General features: G+C 45.3%; 1 protein-coding gene across 1 annotated transcript; it reads right to left on the bottom strand.

The window, feature by feature from the left end:
• Positions 1 to 799: 799 nt before the first annotated feature.
• IHO1 (interactor of HORMAD1 1) lies at positions 800 to 25,506 on the bottom strand. Its single transcript, XM_074602822.1, has 8 exons — positions 25,373 to 25,506; positions 23,318 to 23,477; positions 15,823 to 15,985; positions 14,296 to 14,453; positions 12,385 to 12,433; positions 11,631 to 11,718; positions 4,080 to 4,183; positions 800 to 3,280 (listed from the first exon to the last, which is right to left on the bottom strand). Exons 2-8 carry the CDS (start codon positions 23,371 to 23,373, stop codon positions 1,958 to 1,960), a joined length of 1,941 nt encoding a protein of 646 aa, XP_074458923.1. The 5' UTR covers positions 23,374 to 23,477; positions 25,373 to 25,506; the 3' UTR covers positions 800 to 1,957.
• Positions 25,507 to 27,193: the final 1,687 nt, after the last annotated feature.

Genomic DNA, 27,193 nt, shown 5'->3' on the forward strand with positions numbered 1-27,193 from the left:
AGCCCCTGAGTGGGAGCAGTCGTGGGGCTGCTCCATGGGGGCCAGGGTGGCACCTGGGGCTTCCCCCCGCTCCCCCAGGGAGGTGGCCGGTGCGAGGGGACACACTGCTCTCTGCCGTTGCCATTACACCTCCTTTCTCCAGCGATTTTATTCGTGACACTGCTGTATGCCATCGCGTGCGTGGGGTGGGGGGGCTGTGAGGGTCCCCATGGCGGCCCTGCATTGCACTCCACGGCACGGGCACACCATCCTTGGGGTGCCGGGGCCTGCTCCGGCTCGGCACAGGGGCTTGCAGCAGACACCTCCAGAGGTCCCTCCAAGCTCAGCCATGAGCTGCCGAGCTGGCGGCGACGCAGCTGGGGTGAGCGTCGAGCAGGGGGCTGCGCAGGGGCCTGCGCCCGGCCCCACTGACCCCCAAACACAGGGGGTAGCGAGTCCCATGGAGCAGGGTTTGCCCAGCAAAGGCTGTACTGGGCATGCTGGGGATACCGGGCAGGAGAAATGAACGGCTGCTGCCACCAGCGGCCGTCACCCGGCCCCTCTGCTGACCTGGGGGGTCCCAAGGCTCTGGGAGCTCCCTGTGCCTGCCCCCGCCACCTTCTCCTTGCTAATTAATGCCACCGAACCAATGTTAAACTGGAAGGGCGGAGGTTTCCGTCTTTAAACATCAGAGAGGAGCTGAAAAAACTAATCCTCCCAGTTCCAGGGGAGTTAAACATCTAAAGAGCAGCTGCTTGCTCACCCACTGAAACAGGATCTTGCCTCTCCCAAAAAACCAATACAAAGACACCAGAGTTTTGTGAAGACACAATGAGTTTATTAAAGCCAGGAAAAAAGGATCCCAGTCTTCCCCCTCGGGATGACAAAGCCAGACCAGTTGGATTCGTGGCAACAGACGTGTTTCGTCAACACCAAAATATTTCTTTTGCCAGTAACATCTCAGATCAAAAATCCAATGTGATACAAACACCTGAAGCAGCGGAAGCTGCTGACAGTCAGAGCTGGGTACCCTGCAAAGAGTTGCTCTGTGGGAATTGGGGCTGCTGTATAACACCAGATTTAGGTGAGCGGGCTGGTCCTTTCTGAATTGAAAATTTTGGAGCGCCTCCTCACCAGAGAGGCGCAGGTTTCTAAAGGATGAGAAATATCCATCGGTGATTTCATTGGCTGAATTTGAACGTCACATCTTTCAGCTTCTCTTTGAGAACCGCTGCCCTTGAAAAGTGTGTTGGAGAATTGCTTGATTAGCCAAGAGAGACAAATAAAGTAGAAACTAAATTTCCTGAATTTTCTGAAACCAAGAAATTTCAGCCTAAAAGGAGAAGAAACGCAACAGTCCATAAACCTGAGATGTTGGGACTCTGCTTTCCTCCGCTAAACTTGTCCCTTGTCCAAAGCTCACAAACAGCTCCTGGGAGAAACCTGAACCTTACCAAAATCAAACCGAACAACGCTACTACTGCCCAGGGAGCTAAAAACCAGAACTTTTAGACGTACAAAACCAACACAGAGACTACGAGCGAGAGACAGAGTAAAGCCTCTGGCCACAGAGATATTATTACATCTGTCTCATTGAAAAGTCAAGTAGATCTCGGTGCTAAATCTGATTGAGCTGCGCCTCTGTGCTCTGCCAGCCCTCTCCTCCCCGGTGAACGTCTCGGCGGGCTCTGCAGGTACTTCTACGCTGCGTAAATACGACGGTAATTGGAGCCCATGGCGTCTCTGCTGGGAGCAGGGTGGTAAAGTAATAGAGATCCCATTGGCTTTCCACGCTACGGTAGGGCTTCCCCTCAGGTCCCACGCAGTCCCGTACAACATATCAAAGCGGGCAATAACACTTTCAAGCGTCCAGGCACGAGCCTCGTCTCTGGCTAGGTCGGTAACACACCTCGAGGAATAAACCGTGACTGAGAGGGCCAAGCCTGCGCTGAGGACTCCAACCACGGAACAAAACCCCTTAATCGGAATAATCGCTATCAAAAACTAAAGAGCAACAGGCCGTATTCTGCTGAGCCAGTGTATTGACAGGACGTGGTTTCTTGGAGCCTGCAGGGCTTCGGAGACTGAAGCAGCTCATCTGGTTTTCACCTGTTGTGCTACAGAGGGAAAATATATTGTCCTGGGGAGAGGAATCCCAGAGATTCCTTTTTATGCTGGAAAAATTCACTCTTTTTTTAATTTCTAAACTTCTCTTTCTTTTGTCTGCAAGCTGTTGCAGGCTTTTATTGGAGCACGGCGCTGGTGGGAAACTCTTTGTAAGCCTCGGCTGAGCGCTGCTGAGGACCTGCTGCTGGGGAGCTGCAGAAACTGGGTTACAGCTTCCTAAATTGAGAGCAACCATGTGTTTGGGAAAGCAATTTTTTCTGGAGCTTTCCAACTCAATCATCCCATTTGCCTTCCTTTGCTTCAGCCCACCATCAGCACAACGAGAGAGCTCGCCTTTTCTCACAGCGGGGCACGGTTTCTTCCTCCCCATTGCTTTATTCCAGGGGATCCTTCCCGGCCTCTGCTTTGCTTTGTTCCCTACAGCTGCATTCTCCACCTCACGGTCTGCAGCCCAGCTACTGTCTCTTCGCCCAGGCATATCTTTTCTTACAGAAAGGTGACAAACTTGAGGCTGCCTCAGTTGTGACCTTGTCACGGCTTCAAATCCTCTGGTGCCTCTCCTGACCGCCTTCCTCAGTGGAGTTGGTAGAGGCACCTCCTGTGGTACAGGGCTGTGTTTCTTCTGACTATCCCCCAAAAAGTGACTGTTAGCGCAGCACACGCAAGGATGGTTGAAACAGCTCTGCGTTTCCAAACCATCTTTCACCTCCTGCAAAGAGGTGTTTTCTCTGCTACACCCTGCTGTAGCAATGGGGCTGACGTTCCCTCCCAAAGCTGTGTTTGGGTCACCCTGAGGTGCACCACCCCCAGTGACCTGGTTCCTCATGGGGGAGTCTACCTGCTGCTCCCCCCCTGCCATGCAGGGGGGCTGAGACTGACCCGAGGAGCCGCAAACCCCCCTGCCTTGGCAGCATGGCCAGCATGCCTTCTCCTTGCCCGGAGCACGGTCCTGGCATGGGCCAGGGGAGGTCTGGGAAGAGTTATCTGCCATGTGAGGGGGGAGTCTGGCACTAGAAATGAATGTGTGCAGCTCTGCTAAGGTGTTAGGAAGCTTCAGGAAGCCTAGTTCTTCACACAGCTTCAGGTGCTGATCCTTCAGCTGAGCTGGCAGCAACTCCAGACCCTCCTTCAGCGACTGGACACTGGATTTCACATCCAAAATCTCCACATCTTTCTGGGGAAGCAACAAGCAGAGCAGAAGCAGTAAGCAACACATTAAAAGGTGCAATAACAGCATTCAAACGAGAAACTTCAGGCACTATGTGTCAGCTAGACCCCTTAAGTTGGGTGTCAACCCAAAGATCAGCAATTTGTGTCTCCCTGTGTAATACGTGTTCTCAAACCGTCCCACACAAGTGAGAGGTTTGGGATTGGGGGGTACCCGTAACCCACTGGGTGTCCCCTCTCCCAGGGGCACTGCCTTCTCACACACTGGCATGACACATCATTGCCAAAACCAATTCCTGCAACAGAGCCTTTGGAGAAACTAAACCTGTTCAGGAGGTCTCTGGCAGTTCATTCTTTTGTCTCTCTTGACACCCGCTTGTTCTTTTTTCATGTCTTTTTTTCCTCTCCCTGGGAAATCATCCAGCTGAAGGGACAAGGCACTGCACTTCTGTGAGATGCTTTCCCCTCGCGGGCACACACTGCACCACCTCCTCCAGCGAAGGCATGTGCCAGCGTGAGGAATGGCTCCGTCGTGTCCTGCCATGACAGGGGACTGTTGGGCTCCCCTCTTATTGACCAGTTTTTCATCAGAGCTTACAGCACTGTTAGCCAGCACTTGGGTAAGCATCAGTCAGTATCTAGCCTAGAATTAGCATTTTAATATGTCTTTCCCCCTTCATTATAATGGGAGCAGTCTACTTTATAATCCACCATTCGAAGGCAATTTAATATTCAGTTAATATTTTGAAGAAGCGGGAGAAATTCAGAACGAGGATTCAGAATAAAAGATTAATTTCTGCACTTACGACTGCAAGTTTCCTCTCCATCTCCAGCAGCGCCTGCTCCATTTGGCTTTTATCTGTCAGAGCTTTCAGCACCGAGCCACAGTGACTTTGAAGAGCATCTTGCACTAAACAGGGAAATCAATAAAAAACACATTTGGTCTTTCATTTGTAAATGTGAATAAAGTACTATCAATACTATTGCTACCTCCTCCACGGCTTGGCATGAAATACTTCACTGTGCTGTGCAACCATAGTGATTCACCCGCTGAGATCTCCCCGTGCCCCAAGCGATGAACAATAGGGTAGATGTTTAATGCAAAGCACTTGAAATTTATAAGATGCTGTGTATAGGCCAAACCTCATTTACTGTGCTCTATTAATATGGCAGCTGGAGACAAAAGGCTACGTGAATCTACAAAACTTGTTTGGCTCAATGCAAGGAAGGCCGAGACTTAGTTGTCTGCCAACTGCACAACAGGCATGGCCAGGGGAGAGGGACCCCAAAATAGCTGTCCCACCCCAGTATAACCAACCCATTTCCATAACCAGAGGATGGTAAATGGGAGCTTGAACGTGTGACGGGAAGGATAGTATTGCTGATAACAGCAAAGAGATGCAAGAGGTTCATGGCGAAAAAGTGCAACCAGAGACTACATGACGGAAATGGGCAGGAGGCTGGTAACTGAAGGAAAGCTGCCTGAAGGGACAGTGGGAAATTAGGAAGGAGTGTGCAAAGAATTGGGATTTCCAGTTGCTGGGCACAGGAAGAGATGGGGTCAGAAACCGTCTGAACCAGGGAGCTGTGCCCAGCGCTTGGGCAGCTGCAGCTGGAATGGTGGAAGGTAGCGGGGTGCCCCGGCAGTGTCCTGTGGGGGCACGGACCCCCTGGGAGGGTTTTAAATTGAAGCAAGATGCTCTTGGCTTTGGTTGTTGAGAAACTGATACAAAAATAGGGATTTGTGTTATACGATTGCACAAAATATAACTCCTCCCATGCAGCTGCAATTGTTCTTACAGGAATCACTGCTGTGCCTAATACACTACAGCATGGGAACACAGTTTGCAGCGTATGTGGACGTGAAAAATCTTTAGCAATCTTGTGGAAGTCTTCCTTTAAAATCATAAATTAGGACGGAGCGAAAGAGCTGCTCGCTAAACATGTCTGGTCTCTCCTGTGAACAGCGCAGGAAGGTGTGTACAGATGGTGTGGCTGGGGTGGAACATTGGCTGGTTGGAACAAAACAGGATGCAAAGCCCTGCTGCTAAAACAAAGCATTGCCAAGCCAACGGGCCGGGATCACTGAAACTCTGGAGTCCTGGACTAGTGCTGCACACCTGAGGAAATCAGAATCAAGCCTACATTTCAACAAGTGGCTACAAGAGCTCTGCAATTAATTAATCTTCTTTTGCTACAGATCCAACGTGTTTAATCGACTTTGGTGTCAGTGGAGCTGAGAGCCCGGCTGAAGCTATTCCTGCACGCAGAGTACTTATCTCAGCTCTTCAGCGCAGCACCTCTTGCCCCAGAGATGTGTGTTCCCAGGCTGCAGAGCCACAGAGCACTCAGGAGCTCTCCTCCTCCTGCCTGGCCATTTTCATTTAGCTTACAGGGACTTAATTGTCTCAGTGAGCTGTGCCCTTCTGTCAAACTCTAGATGAAATTGGTCAAAGAGTTAAAAACTATTAGGGAGAGGCAGGCAGAAAGTGACTGTACGGGCTTTGTTTCTGTAAAAAACCAGGGACATTTAAAAAAGGTACATTTGGGAAGGAAGAAAGGAATGAGATCTGAGCAATTATGGGCTTTCTAGTTTGTTCTCATATTGTGCAAGGTTTTAGAATAGACCTTAAGGTAAAGGGTACTCAAAGACATGGAGGGAAATGGAATAAAATGGAACAAGATTTTATAAAAGGCAGATTTTGCCAGACTAGTGTAATACACTAGGATAAGATAGGTGACTTCTTAGACAAAGGCAATGCAGTGGACTTTCTGTAGATTCAAACAAAGCTTTTCAGTGTAAGTAATATGAAAAAAGTTGAGAAATAGTAAGTGGGATAAGCCTCGATTAAAGGGAAAACATCAGGTCTTGAGAGGGTTGGCATGAGGGGACAAGGCGGCTCTGGAAGGTGCTCCTCAAGGCCTGCTCATGAGCCAAATCTGCTTAAAATCTGCTGTAGTCACCTGGGTGCAAAAGCCAGCGGGCATTTAGGTAATTAGCAGGTGACACAAAGACGCAAATGCCAGCACCAGGGGCTGCAGGCGCGATGGGGCAGTGTGGCGTGCAGTGGCGCACAGGCTCTGGCTGATGGGAACGGCTGTGCACCCCGGGGGGGCTGGAAGCCTGTGCGCAGTCCCGGCTAACTATGTGCAAGGAGAAAAAAAAAAAAAGAGACTGAACTGGGACACGTGCAGAGAAAAGCTACCAGATAATTAAGTGCTTAGATGATAATCTCCTCTTACGAAAGGAGATTGAAAGTGTTGGGCTTATTCAGCCACGCAGACCAGAGGTGTTTGATGGCAGAGGGCTGGAGTTGCTCCGGCTGCATGGCAGGGCTGCCGCTCGAGGGATGGGGTGCTTGCCGAGAGCTACCTCCCGGCAGCAGGGAACCCCTGTGCCAGGCTGTGCGTTTAACTTTATTTGCCTTCCTCCGAAGGAGCGATGCTTGGGCAGACTGCACACTGCTGTCATTTGGGAGAAGACACCCTGTAGTGGCCTTGTTCATGTGTCTTCCTCACACGCATCGAGTTAAACCACCTCCCGGACCTAGGCTTGGGGGGAATTTCTTCATTTTTTCAGGCTGCCCGTCACCACACAGCTTTGCCTCGTTCTCTGCAGGAGCGTGGCTGATTTCTGAGGGTTATCCGCACACATTTCAACTAATAAGCTCTCTGCTGTTGCAGGCAATTTAGTTGTCCCTGATCTCTCACTGCTGTTTTTAAGCTTTTAGTCTTTTGCTCTGAGAGGGTTAGACTTTTTAACAAATCACCGGGGGAAAGCTGTAGCTTGCAGAATGGGTTTGTGACGGTGGAGTGAATGTTTGAGTGGGCCTTTTCGACTTCGCATCTCCCTGGCTAAACCTAGGGGCTACCTGCAGTCCGAGAGCAGGTTTTTGGGAGTCTGCCAGCCCCCTCCTGGCTTGCAAGCCTATAAAGAGGAAGAAAGGAGAAGTGACTGAAGGAGGAAACTCCTCTCATGTCACTTCATCACCTTTCAGCTCCACACAGTGAGGATATAGGAAGGCCAGCACCAACAAGCTTACCTCGGCTTGCTGCTCTTCCCCGTACGCTTAATTTTAGTTCAGAATTATTTTTAAAACTTTTGATTTCCCTAGTCTGTCTGTTCTTCTGCAACATGGTATCCTCAGTCTAAAAATAGCACTGCATCCACGGGGCTTGTGATCTGCACATACGTTTGACTCAGCACAGCATGCTGCAGGCAAGCAACCAACAGCCAGGCTTTTGAATGCGCTTCATTTGTACGTGTAGGAGTACTCTGCAGAAAAAATCCCCTCGGTACAGGGGAGGGGCACTCTTCTTCCTTCTCTGGCTTCCATACCAGAGGAGTGTTCAGACTTGTCAAACACTATTAAACAAAATAAAAATGAGCGTTAATCTAGACTTCAAAAACCAGGCATTGAGATGGCCAAACTAGATCAGATCAAGGACCCTGTTAATCAAGTCTCTTGTCTTTGAAAATTATCAAGAACGGCTGCTTCAGAGAAAGTTTACTTCAAATAAACCCCGCAGCAGATAGTTATTGAATAACTTGATCATAGAGAGAAAATCTTTACCCAGTTAATAGGTGGCTTGTGCACAGACTTGTGCCTCTCTTAAGGTATTTTACTCTAAACGAAGCAATTTTTTACAGCCTGGAACATCGCTGTGTTTTGATTTGCGGTACCATTGTCTTCGGATGCTACTGGTTTACATTAATAACGTATGGAATGTGAAATCTGGCATGAAATAAAAGGCTGTAGGGCCTCGGGGTAGGTCTGCCACCCTGTGCTTCAGAGGGTTCCCCGCAAATCAGCCTGCTCTCAGGTGCAGCAGCACTCCCAACAGCTGAAAACTACCGTCTGAGCAGCCAAGGGAGGAAGCATCAGCCTCCTAGCCTAGGAATATTAAACAGCAACTGCTTCTGATGCCTATCTATCATTCTCCGTGGAACTCCTCCTGAGATAGGCACTGACAGCGCAGAGGCTTTAAATAACACTTTGGAGGGAGGATGGTTCCCCCGTGCCCAGGTTCAGTAGGGGAAAGAGGAGGTGGTATAAACCTGGTGAGACACGAGCAGGGAAGGCAGCTATGGAGCTCAGCAGAGTGCTGTGTTTTCTCCCTGGACAGTAACGGTGCTGCGCCAGTGGGTGAACATTTGGGCTGGCACGGCTGCATCCTGCTCGGACATAGCCTGAGCAGTCAGCTGGCAGGTTTGTGACTGCTTCGCCTGGGTCCCCTTCCACAGCACGGCAGAAGACACCTGCATTGGGGGACTGTGGGATGAGTTGCCCCCGATCTCAGCCTGCTCTGTGGCAAAGAATGCCCCAAGCCCTGAAGTGTGGTGTTGAGGGGTTTCAGTATTCACCAAGACAACCACATATCCTCTCGCCATCTGTGCCGAGGTGTTTTGGAGTCTGGTTAAGTCCCTCATCTCAATAATTTTCATTGACAGTCACTGCACAGCTAGTGAGCAGCTGCATGGGAAAGGCATTTCCTTTATCGGTTTTAAACCTTTTGACTTTTCAACCCATACAGAACATAAGGGAGTCTGGACTGAGTGTCCCAGTCTGGACCACACTGCTAACAACTCAAATCCCGCTGTTGTAAACACAGCAAATTCCCCTGGAAACCTTGCCAGCAACTACTGGGCCTCAGGAGCCTCAAAGCAAGTCACGTTTGAAAACTGCCCACTAGGCACTGGATTTTGTCAGAGAATTGCATCAGCTCGTACCTCTGTAAGGGACATATTTCACGTTATTTTGTCACCCTTGCTGGCAGGAACATCAGAGGCTTGCCTGTGGTTTGCTGGCTGGGACTATGCTTCTCATTTGCAATGAAGTCAAGGTGGTGCGGAGGATATGGCTGTTATGAGCTGTCACAGCTGGAATTACCAGATACCAGAAAAGCAAAGCAGTTCAGAGAGGGCTGAGCCGTGAAAATCGGGATTTGTATAAAAAAACCCAGAAAGTTTTGATAGAAGTGTGGTATATAAATGAAAATGAGAAAAATATAAAAAGAAATGAGTTACAGGAGCTGAAACCAGAAGGAAAGAGCAAATGATGAGCAAGCAAGTCAACCAGAGAAACCTTATATAAGGTGGCAGAACATAGGGTCTGTTTGCCGCTTTACATCCCTGTGCTCGGCACACCGAGATGTGGGCAAGGAACAGAGCGGCTGTGCCTCTGTGGAAGCTGCTGAGGCAAACGTCGTCTCATCTCCAGTGCCAGACACAGCTCTAGCCACTGTGTGCAAGCACATATGGACAAACACTCAAAAGAGAACATTTTATTTTTTTTTTTTAAATCTTACTGCATAGAGCATGCCAGCCCAACAGCATTTGGAAATGCTTTGGAAATATATTTTGAAAAATATTTTCTGTTTTGTTCTCGCCCAGTGGCTATATAGTCTGTGCCAAATGTGCTTGCTACCCACTGCTATAAATGAAGCCTGTGATACTCCTTATAAGCTTTTTATGAAGACAGACTTGATTTCAAGTTACACCTTTCTTTGTTTTTCAGAGCTGTTTGAATGTCCTGGTGTTCTACTTCTCTCCTTGAAGAAAGCCTCTTCATCTTCTGCATTCCTCTCCTACGTGTGAAATCCTGCATTGCCAATGACGTACCGTGTCTCTACTGTGTCACCCACATCCCAAGGTACTGTGTCATCAGCCATTGGCATTCAGTGCTTTATCAGCTCTGAATTTAGCTCTTTATCACCTGAGTTTAGGAATTGTATACCAATTTTTCAAAGAAATTGCCTCAGTTGGGATCTTTTCAAGGCACTAGTGTAGGTATTTATTTAGTGGGAACTTAATTATCCATCACTGTGATACCAGTCAAATGGCAGTGTTTATCAGCAATTAACCAGTGACAGATGAACCTTCCCAGAAATATAAAAAGAACAACATTGTGGAGCGTGTGATGATTTTCATTATATATTCAACATTCTGCAGCATGATACATTACAGAAAGTGCCAATTTTTCTTTTCAATTGCTTTGAAAATCTAGCAGCAGGCACCTCTGGGAGGTTTCTCATTTCATTCAAGGCACATTTATTTAAAATGGGTACGGAGAATAAACAGGACAGCTGAGCAAATGGTATGGAATGAAGAGGAGGAATCGTGAACAATAGATTTGATTTTCAGTGCCGTGACAACATTTTTTGTGCACGAGATATATGAAATTAGGCAAAGTCCTGCTGCAGAGTGGACAAGTTGAGGCACTGAAGTAATTAGGACATGGGCCAATGCGTAATAGGGAGCTTGTTGTGCTGGCCAAAGCAGACAGATTCTTGCTTACATTAAGGTCCTACCACGAGCACTTTCCAAGCACAGCAAGGGAGTGTTCTTAGTGTAAACAGATTGGTATTTCAAACGTACAGGCTACCACCACCTCAAGCAGAATGCACCAGACTCCACCCTTTTTGCCTGAGAGGGCTTAAAGGGTATCTGTCAAAGCTGTGCATCGTGGAAGCCACGTTTTACCGCACAGTGGATATTATAGTGCTTTTGTGAGGGTCTGCTACCTTGAAGTCACAAGGTGTAACTCACTTCCCATTTCTTGCATGTATTGGAGCTGGCCTCTCGTTCTTCCAGAGGGCAGGGCAAGCACTGAGCAGAGTCCTGACAGGGTGTTGATAAAAAATCATGCCAGCATTAAAAATTAACGCACTCTCAAAGGCTCAGATCTAAGCCAAATTAGAAACAATTTCTCTGAAGCACTTTCCCTCAGTAAAGACTGCTGTGACTAGCAACTTCAGAGACAGAGCTGTTCAGAAGTATTTTACATTATTGGCTTTTTTGGGAGTCCACCTTTTAATCATGGCAATAGCTTGCTTCACTATGTGCTTCTTACTTAAGAAATGAGCAGTATTAGTTTTTCTCATATCGAAAATATAACCACTTCAAGCACAGAGGAATGATGGAAGACTTCAAACTAACACATGAAAAATCTGAGAAAGCCCTCAAAACTGAAACAGGATACTCAGGATATAAATATCTAAGTTATTTTTACTGTGTTTTCCATTAGTGCTCCAGATAGTCTAAAAATGATCATACTCTAGGCAGAACACAAAAGCATAGAGGTGCATTTATCTATACGTGCATGGTGTCTAAGCACACAACACCCCAGTTCTTTGACTCAGCACAAGAGAACAGAGAAAAGGAGACTATAACAGAGTAAGAATGGAAAAATAGACAGGTTCATACCATGGATAAGTCTTATTTGCTCTTCTCCCTTACAAAGAGCAGCTGTGAGTGGCATGACTTGCCTAGTTCACCCCAGCTTGGAGACAACATGCTGACATTCAGCAGTTTGACTGTGCCCTCTGCTGTTAACAGAAATTCAGAAAGGACTTACGTGTCTTGGAAATGGTTTCCAGGTGAACCAAAATGGATTTGTTTCTTGAATCAAACATTTCTCCAAACTTGTCCAAGCATGCATGCAGCTGCAAAAACAAAGGTAAATGAGAAAATTAATACACGGCCCTTTCTTTGGAAAAACACAGCCCCAAATGCCACAGAACAACAACTGCAACTCATGGAATGAAACAGCATGAAAATGGTTATTTATCTGTCGCATGAAACAATTTATCCAGCTGTTGGTTGCAACCCCAACAGAGATCTGGAATGGCTCAAAGAGCTCATGAAATGTTAACAGATTTCAAAATAGAGATACTCATCTGTAAAATAGCATCAATAATAACAATCAAAGTAATTATGAAAAGGGTGGGGTGGGGGGAGAGTCCTTTGCCTTCAGAGAGTACGATCACGTTGTATTTACTTCATCCTGAGAGAAGACTACTTTCTTCAGGCAAAAGAAAAAGAGAATTGATATTTGCAGACAGCCATTAACAGCCTGTTCCTGCTCCCGAGCCCCAGAGAAATTCCACTGCTGTCACTGAGGCAAGGCCCTAAAGACCTTGACCCCAAGGACAGGCCACAAAGACAATGCTATACGCAAAAAAAATGGCAATTGTTGGTTTAAAGTATTTGAGTGCTCAATACAAACAGCATAATAATTTTAATATCAGCAGAGTAAATGAGAGAAGATGAATGTTCTCTAGCATTTCTAACTGTTCATTATTTTGCAGTCTGAATTTTATTTAACTTACCCCTTGAAGCCTGTCTTTGATACTGGAAATAAAGGTGCTTAAAACCTCACTGAAATGAAAAAACACCCAAGTATAAAACAGATATGTAAGTTACTGAAATAGAAAGAAATTTAAAATATCACAGCAAACATGAGACAAGAAACACTGCAAGACATAGCATAGTGCGCAATGTAAGCACAGAAATGCTTACTTAGGGGGCATAACCCTTTGAAGTCACATTACTTGTTTAAGGAAAGCATGGATTCTGCTATGTAGGGTAAGAAAAAAAAAATACATATACACATATATAGTATAAATTTTTATTTTTTTTAACTCTTTCGGTTTTGGCTGAGCATTCGTGCCTCTCTCAAAAGTTTTAGTTGGCATTTACACAACTGTCCATTAGCTGCTGGGGTGTTACCACTATCTGTTATATGCGCGCTATCTGTTCCGGAAGGACCCAGCCTTGGCAGAGGTGACGTGCCTGTTGCTGGGATACATGGGTATTGTATTTGGACTTAAAATAACTGTGGGAAAAAGATGGGAAAAGCTTCAGCATCAACAAAGCCCAAGCCAGGAAGAACAAATGCTGCAAATCCTTTTCTCCCGAGATTATGCCTGTGGTTTCTGTTATCCGTCCTTTTAAGTTGAACGAGCCTATCAGGAACCAGGCTATATTCATGATTAACCTATCAAACCAAAACGCAAGGACAGTTGCTAAGCAAAGTGATAACCTGTTTCCCCTCTGAAGATTCGGGTAATTTTAAATCAATCATTTAGTGATCCAAATTGCAACAATCAAAAAGGTGGAGGCCAGGTAGAGTCTAGTTACGAGAATTAGGCAGGGCTTCTGAACTTTTTCTAGCCTTATGGAAAGGAAGATACTCATTTTATTAGTCAAACTTGTGGGGGATACAATTGATAAATTATACGTTTATCTTGGTAAGGATATTAAAGCTATTTCTATAAACAGGCTTCGAATCTGGGAGTAAGTCTGGAGTGTAGGAAGGAGCATAATTCATTTAAAGAAGCAATAAAGGATAATTAGGAGTTCTGCCTAAACATTTAAAACTATTTGTTAATTTCTCATAATTCACTTACAAAAATGCTCCTCTTCTCTAATAGGCACTAGAGAATCAAATTCTGCATTATCAGAAGCATAGTACCCATTGCAGAAGAGGAGGAGACACACAGCCTGATTTGATCAAAGGCTTTTAATAAAAATGTGTTTCACTTTGGATGTTACATTACAAAATGTACAGAGCTAAGAATTATTTATAGGTGCACTGAGGAGTTTGCCATTTTTCTTTTTTGAGCTTAAAACTGTTAGTTTATTCCCTAAAGTCCTTTAGGACCTACATGTACATTTAATTCTTGACATCTGACAAAGATCAGATGCAAATTACATTGGCAAATTACACTTGTCTGTTACCACAACCATAATATATAAAAATTTTATATTCAAGTAAAATTCTCGAGATATGTGCAGATTTATAAAGGTCTAATCATTCCATCTTCCACTGCACACATGTATGCTTGGCAATCTCCTCATCTATTCTAAATGTAAAGGCTGTCCTCAGAGCCCCTTTGATCAATCCCAACACAGCCTGTAATATTTTGAGAAATGTGGGCTTTTGCAGAGAATCAATACAGAAAAAACCCTGCTGATCAGACAAAGAAGGACAACTGTAAATTCAGGTTAGGGTTTTGTTGTTCCTTGTGGCTTATGGCTGAGTGTGTTACATAAATCACATTGCAAATAAACCCTATTCTCTTATCCTGTGACTTTTTCCAATCAGAGATAATCTAAAAACCTGAAAATATACTTTTCTTGGAGAAATGTGTCCTGTATGATTTTTAAGAGGAGAAGAAGGAGCTGCAGGGAGTGATAACCACTAGCACAGAAAAAATTTCCAGTGGATTTCTACATACCGGTCATATTTGTCCTTTATTTTGTTCTTATTTACTTCAAAATTTTCAAAGACACTTTTCACTCTTCCAGCACCAAAATTAAGTGAACCTTTTTCTTTTGTTTCTTCATCAAATAACTGTGGTTTTGTCTGGTATTTGGTAAAAATACTGGGCTCGCTCTGTTGCACAAAAGAAAGAGAAATGTTGAAGTATAAAAATAATCAGAACATTAATTAGCAAAAAACATTTGTGTACCAAGTGTTTTGCAGACAGAGATCACAGTGATTGGACGTGACAGATCAGATTGGACAAGGAGATTAAGAATTTTCATGAGATTATGGCTCACTTAGTGTGCCTAGTTAGATCGACTCCCTGTGGAACTAAGACCCAACCCAAATTCCTCCAGATTCAGGCTTTTCTCTCATCTTGAGGATTTTCAGTTGGTTGCAATCATCAGGTATGCAGATTTTTTTCCTGTATGCTCATCACAGAGACTAAAAATTAATTCCAGCATTCCTGGAATTGTGGAAAAGTTAAAGATGTCAGTGGGAGCTCCCTGTACACCAATTTAAAGAAAATCCTATTGAAGTCCCTGGGGGATGACATCATTTTGCTGCCAACTAGCAACATCTCCAGACTGTTGATCAGTTTCTCACATGCCTCAATATACATATCAGAACAAGAAATTTAATATTAATATGAAAGCTGTAAAGACCTTCTTCATTCTACAGACTTTCCAGACATGGTGTGACCAAAATGGAAATTCGTTTTCCTTAGAACATAAGAAAATGCAAACTCCGTTAAATTATCTTCTTTCATTGTGAAGAGTGAATTTCCTTTTTTGTGTCTGATGAAAAGCTGCTGCAGTTAATGGACAAGGTCACCAGCAAAATGCAGAGGACAGCAGATAGGATCTGGAACTGAAGGACAGCCTAGGGCTAGCAGCTGGCACCACTGCTCTGTCCTAATCTTTGCTCTCAGGTGTCTTTTGTTCAGGTCTGTTAGCGGTGCAGGAACTATTTTAGTGAGGCTGGTAACATCAGAAACCATGTGCTGTAGGAGAACGATCCTGAGCGTAGAAGCTCTTCATCCAAAATCATTCAAGCATCTGCCATAACAACAATACAGCAAGGTAATTTTCAGTTGGTGGAAGTAAATACTGAATACCTCTGTCATTCTCACGGAAAGCTAATGAAGAGAAGCACAGTATTTTTCACAGAAGGAATAGATGGAATATTTTACCTTAGGTGGTCTAAAGACATTAGCTTGAGGATAATTTCATATTATTTCAGTAATTTAAAAATGTAATTAAAGAAAATAATACCTACCTCAACAATAATTGTTAGTAATCTCTTATAAATACTAGGTTTTCAGCCAACCAGGCTGATATTTTGTCTAGCCACAGTAAATATGTACGTGGATCAAGAAGATAACTTGATTTCAGCAGTTACTAACATTTGCAAATGTTACCACCTGATTTCATCATTTTCCATTAACTTTGAATGGTGGCTGTGTGCCTGCACAGGGCTGAACGGGAGCGAGACTCACGTCCTGGGAGTTGTGCTGTCCCAGCTGCGTGCCCAGCTCCAGCGGCGCTGCTGCCGACTGCACGTTCTCCGGGCAGAACTGGGAGCCGAAGAGCAACTGAGAATCGCTCAAACTCGAGTAGTCGCTAGGAGCGCTGCTCCGGATTGAAGAAAACTTATTAGGCCTGAAATGAGGCAGAGAGGGTTGTGAATGAGTCTCAAGCAATTAAAAAGCCAAACAAAACACCCTACACGACCTACTGGAACCGTTCAAGCATGGCCCACCCCAACATGTTCATTTTCACTCTCCACTCCGACAGTACCTTTCCTATAACTGCATAATGTTTAACAGTGTATGGTTTTGCCACGCAAAGCCAACAAGCTTATCTTAAACTGCCACATCCATACGAATGCAGTGCCTAGCTCTGCATTCCCCTTGCAGGGGGGAAGGTGCTTCTCCAGCACGTCCTGCAGACAGACCAAAACCAGGACTGGCCAGCTAACTCAGTTCATCCTACCTGCCTAGTCAGTCAGTCTTAGTTTAAGGGACACCTGGGGGTTTGCTCCTAGCAAGTGCCAGGTCTCTCCCTTTTCACTACTCTGGATAATAGTTTCTGTTATAACTCAGATGCTGCTGGGCTTATTTGGAAGGCAGTTCCAAAAAAGTAAACCTTTTGGACTGATAGTTGACACTTCTTGAGTATGTATTCTCCAGATGCCTTCAGTCTGACACACTGGAACAACAAATAAATAGGTAGCATATGGCTGGACAAATAGATCTGAATTGTTAAAAATATTTCAAACATAATAACATGCTACTCAGAAGTTCCCTTCTTTCCCCTGAGCATCTCCCAAATAAACTTTTCCAACTAGCCTTGATTTTGTGCTATGTTGCTCTGATTCTACTTGTCTTCGGAGACAGGGTTTCTAACGCTTTATGGACTAGGATCATGGCATGGTACCAGCTTCCCTCAGCCAAGGGTTTCCCTGCACAGCTGCACCGCTTCTCAATCTGTCAGAGACTGGCTTCAATTTTTTGCTAGCAAAGCACACAGATTTTATTCGTTTTTCACATGATCGCTATTCCATTGCTCCATGTCTACAAGGTCTGATGGAGTCTGGTTTATACTCCAGTTCTTGCTGGCTTTTAAGCTACTGAAATGGAGAGATGTGCTGCTGCCTTTGGAACTGGGAATTACAGACTGAAATTAACGAAAGACACTTTTGCACAAGGTTTTCCTTCCATATCAAATCATACAAGTAAAGAAGAAGGAACAGGAGACTAATTTATGCATATAAAAAAAGATGATCACCCCAACATTTATTAGCAGTGATGTGTTCGGTTAATCCCCAGTTTTGGAAAGAGCCCAAACATCATACGCACAACAGGAAAGGGATTTAGTAGCAGTACTTGAACTGCTCAGTCTCCCTCTTCATTATATAGTGGTGTCAGTGACAATATCGTATTAATACTTTTGGCATTGATCTCACGGCGTACACTGAGCTGCAGGCAAAAATAGATGAGGTTTGGGTTTCTGGATTCTCAAAAAGCCTGATAAATCTGTCCGAATTCAAAAATTCTCCCTTGATCTGTCTCTGGACCCCAAATCTACTGAGAAAGAAATCTGAATACAACTTTTACTAGAACAACTTCTTCCTTCCATCTCAGCTAAGCTTTAAAAAAATAACAAATTTCTTAATCTACAGCCAGCATGTCAGGGAGAGATGTGAGTGCATGGGCTGCCATGACCCCACATGGGCAGGACTCCTGCTTGCAATGTGAGTATCACATCTCCTGTACCAGTTTTCTAAATCCTCCTGTCTTCTAGCCAAAAAAGCTCCCTCTTAGTTTAAAGAAGCGTTTTTATAATCCCTAAATGTTTTACTGTCCTGCCAACCCCCCTTTAACAGCGTCTGGTACAACTGGCGAATATCACATCCCATAACCTGCGCATTTTCTCAGTCCCTTCACATTACTTAATGCCTGAAGTACAAGATTCCTGTAAAAGAGTTTTATGACTGGTATTTTGAGGACTATTGAGCTGAGAGGACTTATGAGCCAAGTGACTTCCCAGGCTCACTCTGCACTGACACTACGACCAAAGGCAGCTGTTGGCTGCTTTGGAGCTGAATTCTTCTGTGTTAAGTCCACTGTCTCAGTGGTTGTTTTTGGAATGATGGTACTTCTGCAAATTAGCCGGGGGGGTGGGGGGATGGTACACAAAACAGATGTCTCTCTTGAATACACTCATTCCCCTGAGCAACACGTTTCTTTCTCCCTTGCTTAACACTGACGGCAATTAATTTACTAACAAGACCATCTGGGCAAGACATCATCCTGGCCACCCTTGGCCCAGGCCAATCTGTGACAGTGAGATCAGACAACCGTGATCAGATCTGTGATCAGATCCACGATCAGGCAACCACAGCTCTTCTTCTAACCACCTGACCATTCCCTTCAGGATGCCTGAGCTGCAGGGACGCATGCTCTGTCCTAAATATAAACCCTTCCTTATATACAGCGAGGAGACATCCTAGATATTTAATCCTGTCTAGTAGTCCCTCCTAGGTGATGCAATAGTTTATCTCAGGAGAACTTTTAGCTTTCTGCTAACATGGGCCATTCCCCAAATCATTCATGAATTTGTGTCCATAGTGATCCTATGGTATTTACACTATCAGGTGGATCCAAAGCAAAACCAGGTTTAGATATGTAAGACAAATGCCACTGTAAGTCCTTGTCAGGTCCAAAAAATGCTGATCAACAAACAGTTTATGTTTTCCACCTAACTTTATGCAGGGTATTGCAATATTGGCAACTCCAACCCTTTCTGTAATATGAGTGTGATCTAAAAAATCTCCAGCCCCCTGCATATCTGGGGAGTCAGCTAGTTCTTCGCAGTCGTCAGTGGGAATTCCCCCTCCGCAGGAGAATTTAGATCTTTTGGGAGCCTCTTTCATTTTTCTAAGTTCCAATTTCCACTTCCAAATATTTTAGCCCAACCATATGCAAATGTTCACCTCTCATTCAAAGGTTCTGCCTTGCCCCCAAATAGCTGTCAGATACAACACACTGAGAGAAACACAGCATGCGATAAATACCCTCTTCTTGTGTTCCAGAGATGTTCCTAGGGGCTTTGACAAGCTAAAAATTCATAACTCTAAATTGTCATAGGCCTCATTGGTCTTTCTTAAAATTGGTAATTTTCTCTGTTGTTTGGATCCATCCTTAGGCGCCAACACTGAGGTTTAAGAGTCAGTTGGAAAAGCACACTCAATCTTCTACAATTTGCAAAATAACATTTATCCGCAGTGCTGGTGTAAGTGATTTTATGTGGTTCTGTCATCCCCACTGAAACGGTGCCAACAGCCCTCTTCTTCCCAAGCACTGTGGGTGAAGCTCACGCCTTCCTGACATCTCTTCAAAGTGCAGTAAAGCCTCTTTCCCGAAGAAGAGATCTTTCTCTCCTAGTAGTAATCTTAAGTAAGATCAGTGCCACAAAGTTCCTCTTCTCCTGCTTCCCCTCCAAAAAATCTCCCAGCCCTTTCTGCTCCTCCTCATTTAGTGACCAGGGCTGCATCACTGCAAATCCAATTGAAATTCTGGGAGCTGCTGTTCACCTGCTCTTCCTCCTGGCTTTAGTCTGTATCTATAGGAACTGTCTCTAACTCTGCTATGCTGTTCTCATCGTCACTATTTGCTGCCTGCCAATGCGTTTGGCAAATGAGCAAGGATCTGTGTTGGCTTTGGGTGCAGAGGAACTTCAGCATCCAGGGGCCTGCAGGAGTTTAAATCAAGGAGTTCTGGCTGCTATTGCAGCTTACAGCCATTTGCTCCACTGGAAATGGCCACAGCATAAAATTACTTTTCTTGCTTTCTGTCCTCTGGAATAGCATGATCTGCTTGCTGCACATCACTTCCACCATATCCTAAAAGGAACTTCTACAAACATATTTTGGCAACGACCCTAATGCATTAACCACAACGAAATCCCGCTTGGTTATTCAGCTCAAACACTGCCTCCAGTTTCCAGATTTCAGGCTCAAAGTCCTTCTGGTCTTGATTTAATTCCTCAAGGTCATTTTTACTTTCTATGAGCCACTCCATTATTCATTTGGCTGTGATTCAATACTACCCAGACATTCCTCACCTTGGAAACCGTGTTAGCCCTTTGTCCTGAGCCAGTCGCTGGTCGCAGGGCCTTTTTCTTAGGAGGAGATTGGGATTTCCATGGAGCAGCCCTGTTTACTTAAACAAAACATATCCCTGACCACGTTAAGAATCAGACATCTGGAGACAGGGTTTTTTTTGCCCCCCACAGTCTGAAGCCATCTTCCAGCCTGCACTTACAGCCCCAGTTTCTCATTCCCCCAAGGCTTGGGATTTTTATGGCTGCTCTCTCAGTCTTTGTCCTGGCGGTCTCCTTCATTTTCTGCTTATTCTGGGACCTTAAGGAGACTTCAAAATATGTGACCCTGCTATGTGGGATGGAATTTCATGGGATAATGGATTGAGTGAGGCTGTTAAATTTGGAAGTTTTTTCTCAATAGCAGAAATAAGCCATAGAGGGTAATGGCCCAAGTACGCCTTAACTTACAGCATCCTTTTTGAATGTGTCTTTAATATTTTCATCATATATTAGCCTTAGGTACTCTCTGGCAGGCTTTCTGCTTCTGATGTCTTTGGAATTAGGTATATTACTAGCTTTTATGCCTTTAGCAAGTTACTGCTTTTCTTATGGGACAAGAAAATTCTCATAACTCCAATTTAGAATCATAACACATTGGTTTCTATTTTTCTATTTGTGATTGTCTTTCATTTCTTGAAGGATGCCTTCTCGTTTTCAGTAGTCGTCTTTACCATGCCAGTCCAGTACTGATCCTTCTGGCATCTGATCTGAGAGCTGGTATGCATTTGTTCTGAGTTTCAACACGAGGTCTAAATAATCTCTATGCCTCAGGCAAGCATTTAACCCTTTTGGCTGTCTAGTTTAATTTCATATTAAAGAGCTTCCTTACTACTATATCAGTGTCTTTTTTGAAATTAAACAGTTGGTGATTTTTTGGCTTCTGTTCCTCCTGCGGAGATGCTGATGCCGGTTCACCACTGTCACTCTCACGGTAGCACTACAAGAGTAATACCCTGAATGCTCAGGACCAAGGCAGATGCGTCTCTTCCCTGGGGAGTTCCCTGTCTGAGGCAAGTATTTATGGTGTCTGAAAATGTACTTTCAGCATCATGCCCTGGTGACGCTTATCCGGTCGATAAAAGGCTGATTGAAGCATCATTGCTTTTGCGGCTGCTGTTCTCACATCCTCTGTGATCTTTCTTCACCTGCCCTTCTGGCTGGGCAGGCAGCAGCACCGCTCTAATGCAGCACTTTCCCTAATGAAGTCTGGCATTTCAATCCTCCAAAATTGTGTTGTTTGTCAATACACTTAGATTGATCCTAAATTTTCTCCACCGTATAGCTGTCATTCTATCCACGTGACCCCCTCCCACCTTCTTAAATAATTGGGACCCTGATATTACGGTGTCCAACTAGATAATCTGCCTTCTCCCGCATTTCTAGGATCTCTATTATGTCAATATTCACACATAAAACCAGGAAGAGCAGGGACTTTGTTTCCCCCACCCTATTTCTCAGGCTGCTAGCGGTTATGAAGAAACACATGTGTGTATGACAGATAGATAATGAATAAAACTCAGAGCAATCTTGGGCTTCTGCAGAACCGCTGCCATAAGGGTATTGTGTCACTGGAGCTCTGCATCTCTTAGGGACCTGGTGGCAGCTGCTCTCAGAAGTAACAGCCTGACTCAAACTTGCAAAGAACTCACAGCATGATTCATACCCTGCCTAGATTGTATGCTGATTTTATGTTTAATTTTTAAAGCTCCCTGAAAGACAGTATTCTGGGAATTATGTGGCATACCCTGCTGAGGTGAGAAAGGATTCTAGTAACAGAAGTGAGCTGGCAAAAAAGTAATCAACACCTTTTCCCCCCATTTCAAAACACACACATGGTCCTACGAGTAACTTTTTTTTTCCTTCAGAAAAAGTTAGTTCTGCTCCTGAGAACCTTCTCCCCCTTCTCAACTCCTCCAAAAATGCAGCTGCGTATTCATAACATTTTATGCCCTGTTTGACCCTTTTGAACTCACTTGCAAAAAATGTGGAATGTTGAGGAGTGGGTGTTAAAATCTTGTCTGTATTTTCTTCCTGCATTAATAAATGAGTTAAAAGGGAAGACTTTGTAGCTGACAGAATACTTGGGAGGAGGATGGAATTCAAGTGATCCCTTTCCAAATAAGCACCTGTACTTATTCCACTCTTTTGCTTTCCTATTGCATGACTCCACAGAATGATTTATGTATTTTTTAAAAAAATCTATATTACATATTTTATACATAATATAAAAATATAATTATATATTATTATATATAATGTTATGTATTTTTCAATCTATTCTCTAAATTTCCCCTGCTTGGTCTCTGACCAGAAAGTAAGTCACAGGTTTTCAAACTACTTAGAAGCAACTTATTGGGAAAAAAAATTAAAACAAACAAAAAAAAATCTGCAGGTACCAAGAAGACAATAGAATTATGCAATGCATATTTATAAAGACAAAACCATCACAGATATAAATATGTTTTTCTCTGAATTGGCTCCCCTTTGACCCCCACATCTGTGCAAAATTCAATTAATTCTCATATATACGACAAGTATTTTTATAATGGGCAAGGAAATTACTATTATGTTTTCATTATCATCCATCATTGTGATAACATCAGGCCAAAGAGACAGTATGACTAAAACTGTGAATTTTAACAACAGTTAGTTATGTAAGTGAGTTATTTAACTAACAGAGCCTCAGAGGACCAAATTCATCAATTAGCTTCTCCAGAGTCAAACAAGGGATAAACCTTGCTCTGTTTTTTAGCCATGTGAGGCAAAAGGCGATGCTCGGCTATAAAAAATGCAGCCAGTGTTATGTATTTGCTCTCCAGATGCTTAGATCCAAACAATATTTGCTGTATTACTATATATTGTAGATGTGGGGAGTTCCAGCTAGTCTTTGACTTCTGCTGGGAAGAAAAATTAAGCCATGTGTATAAATGCAGGATATGGAATAATTTTAGAGTTACATAACGTGTAACAATATTGCAAATCACAATTCATTTCATCTACCCTCTGCACAAGGCGAGAGGGAACAGTTAACTTATCTAATTAGACGTAGATAGGCCACAGGACTCCCCCGAATAAACCAGAGCACAGCTTTCAGACGATGCTGGTTTTTAAATTCCCGGCAATGGTGGATCTATCGCGGTGCCTGGCAGGCTGTGAGTAACGCAGACACAAACAGGATCATGGAGTAGGCTAATTAACCATCATTAACCAGACTGTAATTAACCACAGAGCTGTGTTTCACCTCATCGCTATCGAACACCCTAAATGTCTAATTTTATAGACGATTTCCTCACAATCTTTCCTCCCCACCTCATGGCGCAAGCTCACCCGGTGGCTGTCGGCGTGCTCAACATCTCCTTGATATTCCAGACGTTAAGATTCATGTTTTTTTCACAGCTGACACCCTCGCTGGGAGCTCCTGGCCCTCACCATGTCCCCGGCGTGCATGGCATCTCCTACCCCACGGTGGCCATGCTGCCACACTCCTCTGCAGGGAAGGGGAAAATGAAGAGAGAAGGATAAGCCCCAGTCGGGGTGGGGGAACCATCCCCCTGTACCCCCTCGCTGTGGGGAGAGCCTCAGGGGGAGGCACGGCCCTGCAGGCCAAGTGCAGGCCTGGCCAACATGGCCACCCCAGGGCTGGGCCTAGTGTCTCTCCATGGATTCCACCCCTGGGGCTGGGGGTCCCTGGATCTCACCCCAGGGACATGGATCCCAGGATCAGCCACAGCTCCAGGTGCTCCCCATGAGGCCCACGGCAGGTGCCCAGCCAGAGCCCCGGGTCACAGGGTGCCATCATGGGGCAGGGGAGGAGGAGGAGGCCTGAGCCCCCATGGGAACAGGGCGGCCACGGCGCCCACGTACCTCACGTCCAGAGGCTGTGTGGTCTCTCATGTAAATACCTCTCGCAGAAACGCAGCACGATTTAATTTCGCCCATTAGAAGCGTGACAAAAATAACCCCTCATCTAAACACTCCCCAGAGAAATATTCTCAAACATGGTTTTACTGGAATTTTTTTTCCTTGTATTTCTGTAGCCTCCGTCTTCGGGAATGGAAAATGGGCGCGCTTAACTTGCCTATTTTTCTCTCCTTTAATTCAAAGCAATTTCAATACTAGTTAAAATGTTTGGTTTCTGGTTCTGAAGATACTCCATAAGCACCAAATCACTGTAGAAATAAGGTTGATATAAATTCACAGATAGATTAGGGGAGTTACTCACATTCCCCTTTATGCTCTTTTGGCTCTAGTATTAAAGGCAGCCTGGAGCTCAGAGCTGTCAAAATAATGTCTTTCTTGATGTATATATCTGGTTTCTTAATCAAATCCCACAGAAATAAAGCTTTCACTTAAAAAAAAATAATATTCTGGACTTTTACCCATAAAAAACTTATTGAAGTGACTTTGCTGCGTTGTTTTTGCTTGTCACTACAGTGCTAGGGCTGGTATAAATAGCCCGGATTTGCCACGGCGGCTTGTTAACTCTCAGCTGCATGACTGAGCCTCTAACGGGCTGATTTTCTAGCACCAGAGCGGGGAATCGCAGCCTAGATCGTGTTCCTGCTTCATGGATGGGATAATGGCCGGGCTGTCCAAGGCAGCCGTAGGCTGGAAGGCAAACCTTCCTCCAGGTGCTGATGGGAACATTAATGTCTATTGCGCTTGTTGAGTAAACAAAAGCCTTGTTCTGCTCCTGAACTGCCTACAGCTCCGTTGTACAGCCCGGTACACGGCGCTGCTGCCAAGAGCCTTGCTGAGCATCCAGGTTCCGATAATGCGCTGCATCATAAATGGTGATTTTTCCATCATTTTATTGCTCGTAATTGGAAAGTTGGCCAAGAACTCCCTTCAGAAGAGACTGCAGAGCCCTGTACCCCTTTACAGCACTTCCACTGCCCTTAGGAAAGGATTTGCCGGTGCTTTGTGCACCAGCGATAAGGCTCGGCACGTTATTTTAGGTTATTAAATAGAGCTATTCCTATTTCTGGTGTGGATGGAGCTTTCTGGTTTAAGCGTCTACCGAGTTTGTGGAATATGATAAATGAGATTTTTATATTTTCATCTCTCCTTACAATGGAAATAAATTTCTGTAAGGAAACACATTTTTTTAATTATAGGTCTGACAGCTACCTCTAGTTCCAGTCTCCCCCATCCATAACACACTCCGGGGAGATTAGCCACGTTGCCAGGCACTGGCTCGTAGCTCTCCTTATAGCTGAAGTAACAGACTGTTCTTCTAGCATTATGAGTGTGGCCAGATACTTGAAGCCTTCCATTTAGTAAAAATTAGCAGAAGCTGCCAGGAGATGGACAGCAATATACTTGGTACATCACTCAACTTTTGTTTTTTTTCCTTTGTAGCACATTTCATTATAAACTCACAGGAGCTCTTCAGTTAATAACTTGTCAGTCTTCAAGGCTGGTCAGAGCCTTCATGCCTTTGCCTGAAGATCTATCCATCCACCCCAAGATGTCCTTGGCCATCGTCCTGGCTGCTCTCCTCCCCTCATTTGGATGGGATCCTGTGCCCAAAAGCATAGATAGAAAAGGATGAGAAATCCACACTTTTAGGAGAGGTCACACGTTTCTGTTCTCCTTGGGTGGAACAGCCAAACCAAAGGGTGTGGTGTTGTGTTGATGTGCCAGGCAATTGCATGCCTGAGGCAAGGTGCTGCTGAGAAAGGGGCAAACCTCTTGTGGCACAGGGACCACTGGCCACATCAGGCTGGGTACCGGCGCTGCCACAAAGACCGCTGCAGCAGGGACACGCAACAGCGAGAGGCTCCTGAGCTGTGGCTTCACCTTCTGGCATCTCCTAGTTCTTGCCTTGAATTTGGTAAAAGCAGCGACGGGTGTCCCATCAGCTGCAGGGAAAGCTGTGAAGTTGGCACACAGGGAAGTCAATTTGCCGATGACTCAGCATCTGATTTATCCCGTCCGTGCGATGCTCCTGTGGGAAAAGGTTATTAATCAGGGCTGCATTTCCAAAGCAGCTCTGTGATTTAGGGTCTCCTGTGACTAAAGTTTTGGTGAGAGTGATGTTATACATACCTCGGTGGCTTCTGGAAAGGACTGGTAGGCTGAGGGTGCCTGCGGTGGCACCGAGGAGTCTGTCACTTCACAGGACCTCGGAAAGAAAAAGCCCACCAGGGCAGAGTGCAGGTCGGGGAGTGCTGGGAAAATGGGGTGCTGCCGCAATATCCAGAGGGGAAGGCTGGAGCCACGTCGTGCTCGGAGGAGGAGGTCCCTCTGTCCAGGCCCCATGGCACAGCATGAGCTGCTCTCCTCCGGCTGCCAGCGCATCCCCCCAGCCGCCAAGATACGGCTCAATCACTGTTTCGGGGCTCCCTGTTGATGCTGGCTCTGGCACAGCGGTGGTTTCTATGGCAACTCCAGAGGCGGATGCAAGGATAGCTTCAGCCAAAGTACCTCCAAGCCCAGGTATCCCAGGATGTTCCTCTCAAAACGCAGGCAAACAGCCACACAGCATGTCAGGACAGACCCCGTGGTTACCATGCCAGGCAGGCTGCAGAGGCGATGGGGCAACAACACTGAAAACATCTTGTGAATGCTCTTCTCTAAATCGTTTCCAACTTTCCCCATGCCACGACACCCCCGGCAAACAGCACAGCCTGCCCCAACAGTGTGCCGGAGGCTGCCGTGCTCTGACAGGATTTGGCCTCCCATCTCTCCGGCCCTGCTAGCCATCCAAAGTTCATGCTGAATGCCTTCTCTGAAAGGTCAGGTATCTGTGCTTGATATTTACCCAGACCTATGAGATCTTTCCAGTGTCACATCAGTGGAAGATTGAATCCCTCGCCTGCGCCTGCAGCCGCCGCTCTGTGCTTTGGGGCGTGTGACTCTACGTGAAGCCAAGACCAATGAGGCTCAGGTAAGCCCACAGCACTGGGCAATTGGGAGGTCACCCCCTCCACTGGCCTCACTGTGCACCCCTAAATATCACCCACAGATACCACCAGTACAGAGCTTACCTTCCCTTCCCAGCACTGGTAAGCAGGAGATGCGGTGTTCCTGCCCAGGAGAGCTGGACACAGCTGGGTCTGGCTCTCCCAGGCACCAGATGTCCTCCATCCTTTGAGACAGGGCTGTGGTGCTGGATGGGGCCCAGGAACCCCAGCATCATTAGGCATCTCATCTTATTTCTCAGCATCCTGGCAGCCCTTGCCATTCCCTGCCTGCTCT

This window comes from Larus michahellis, chromosome 10 (assembly GCF_964199755.1).
Source record: "Larus michahellis chromosome 10, bLarMic1.1, whole genome shotgun sequence".
In the NCBI taxonomy this organism is placed as follows: Eukaryota; Metazoa; Chordata; class Aves; order Charadriiformes; family Laridae; genus Larus; species Larus michahellis.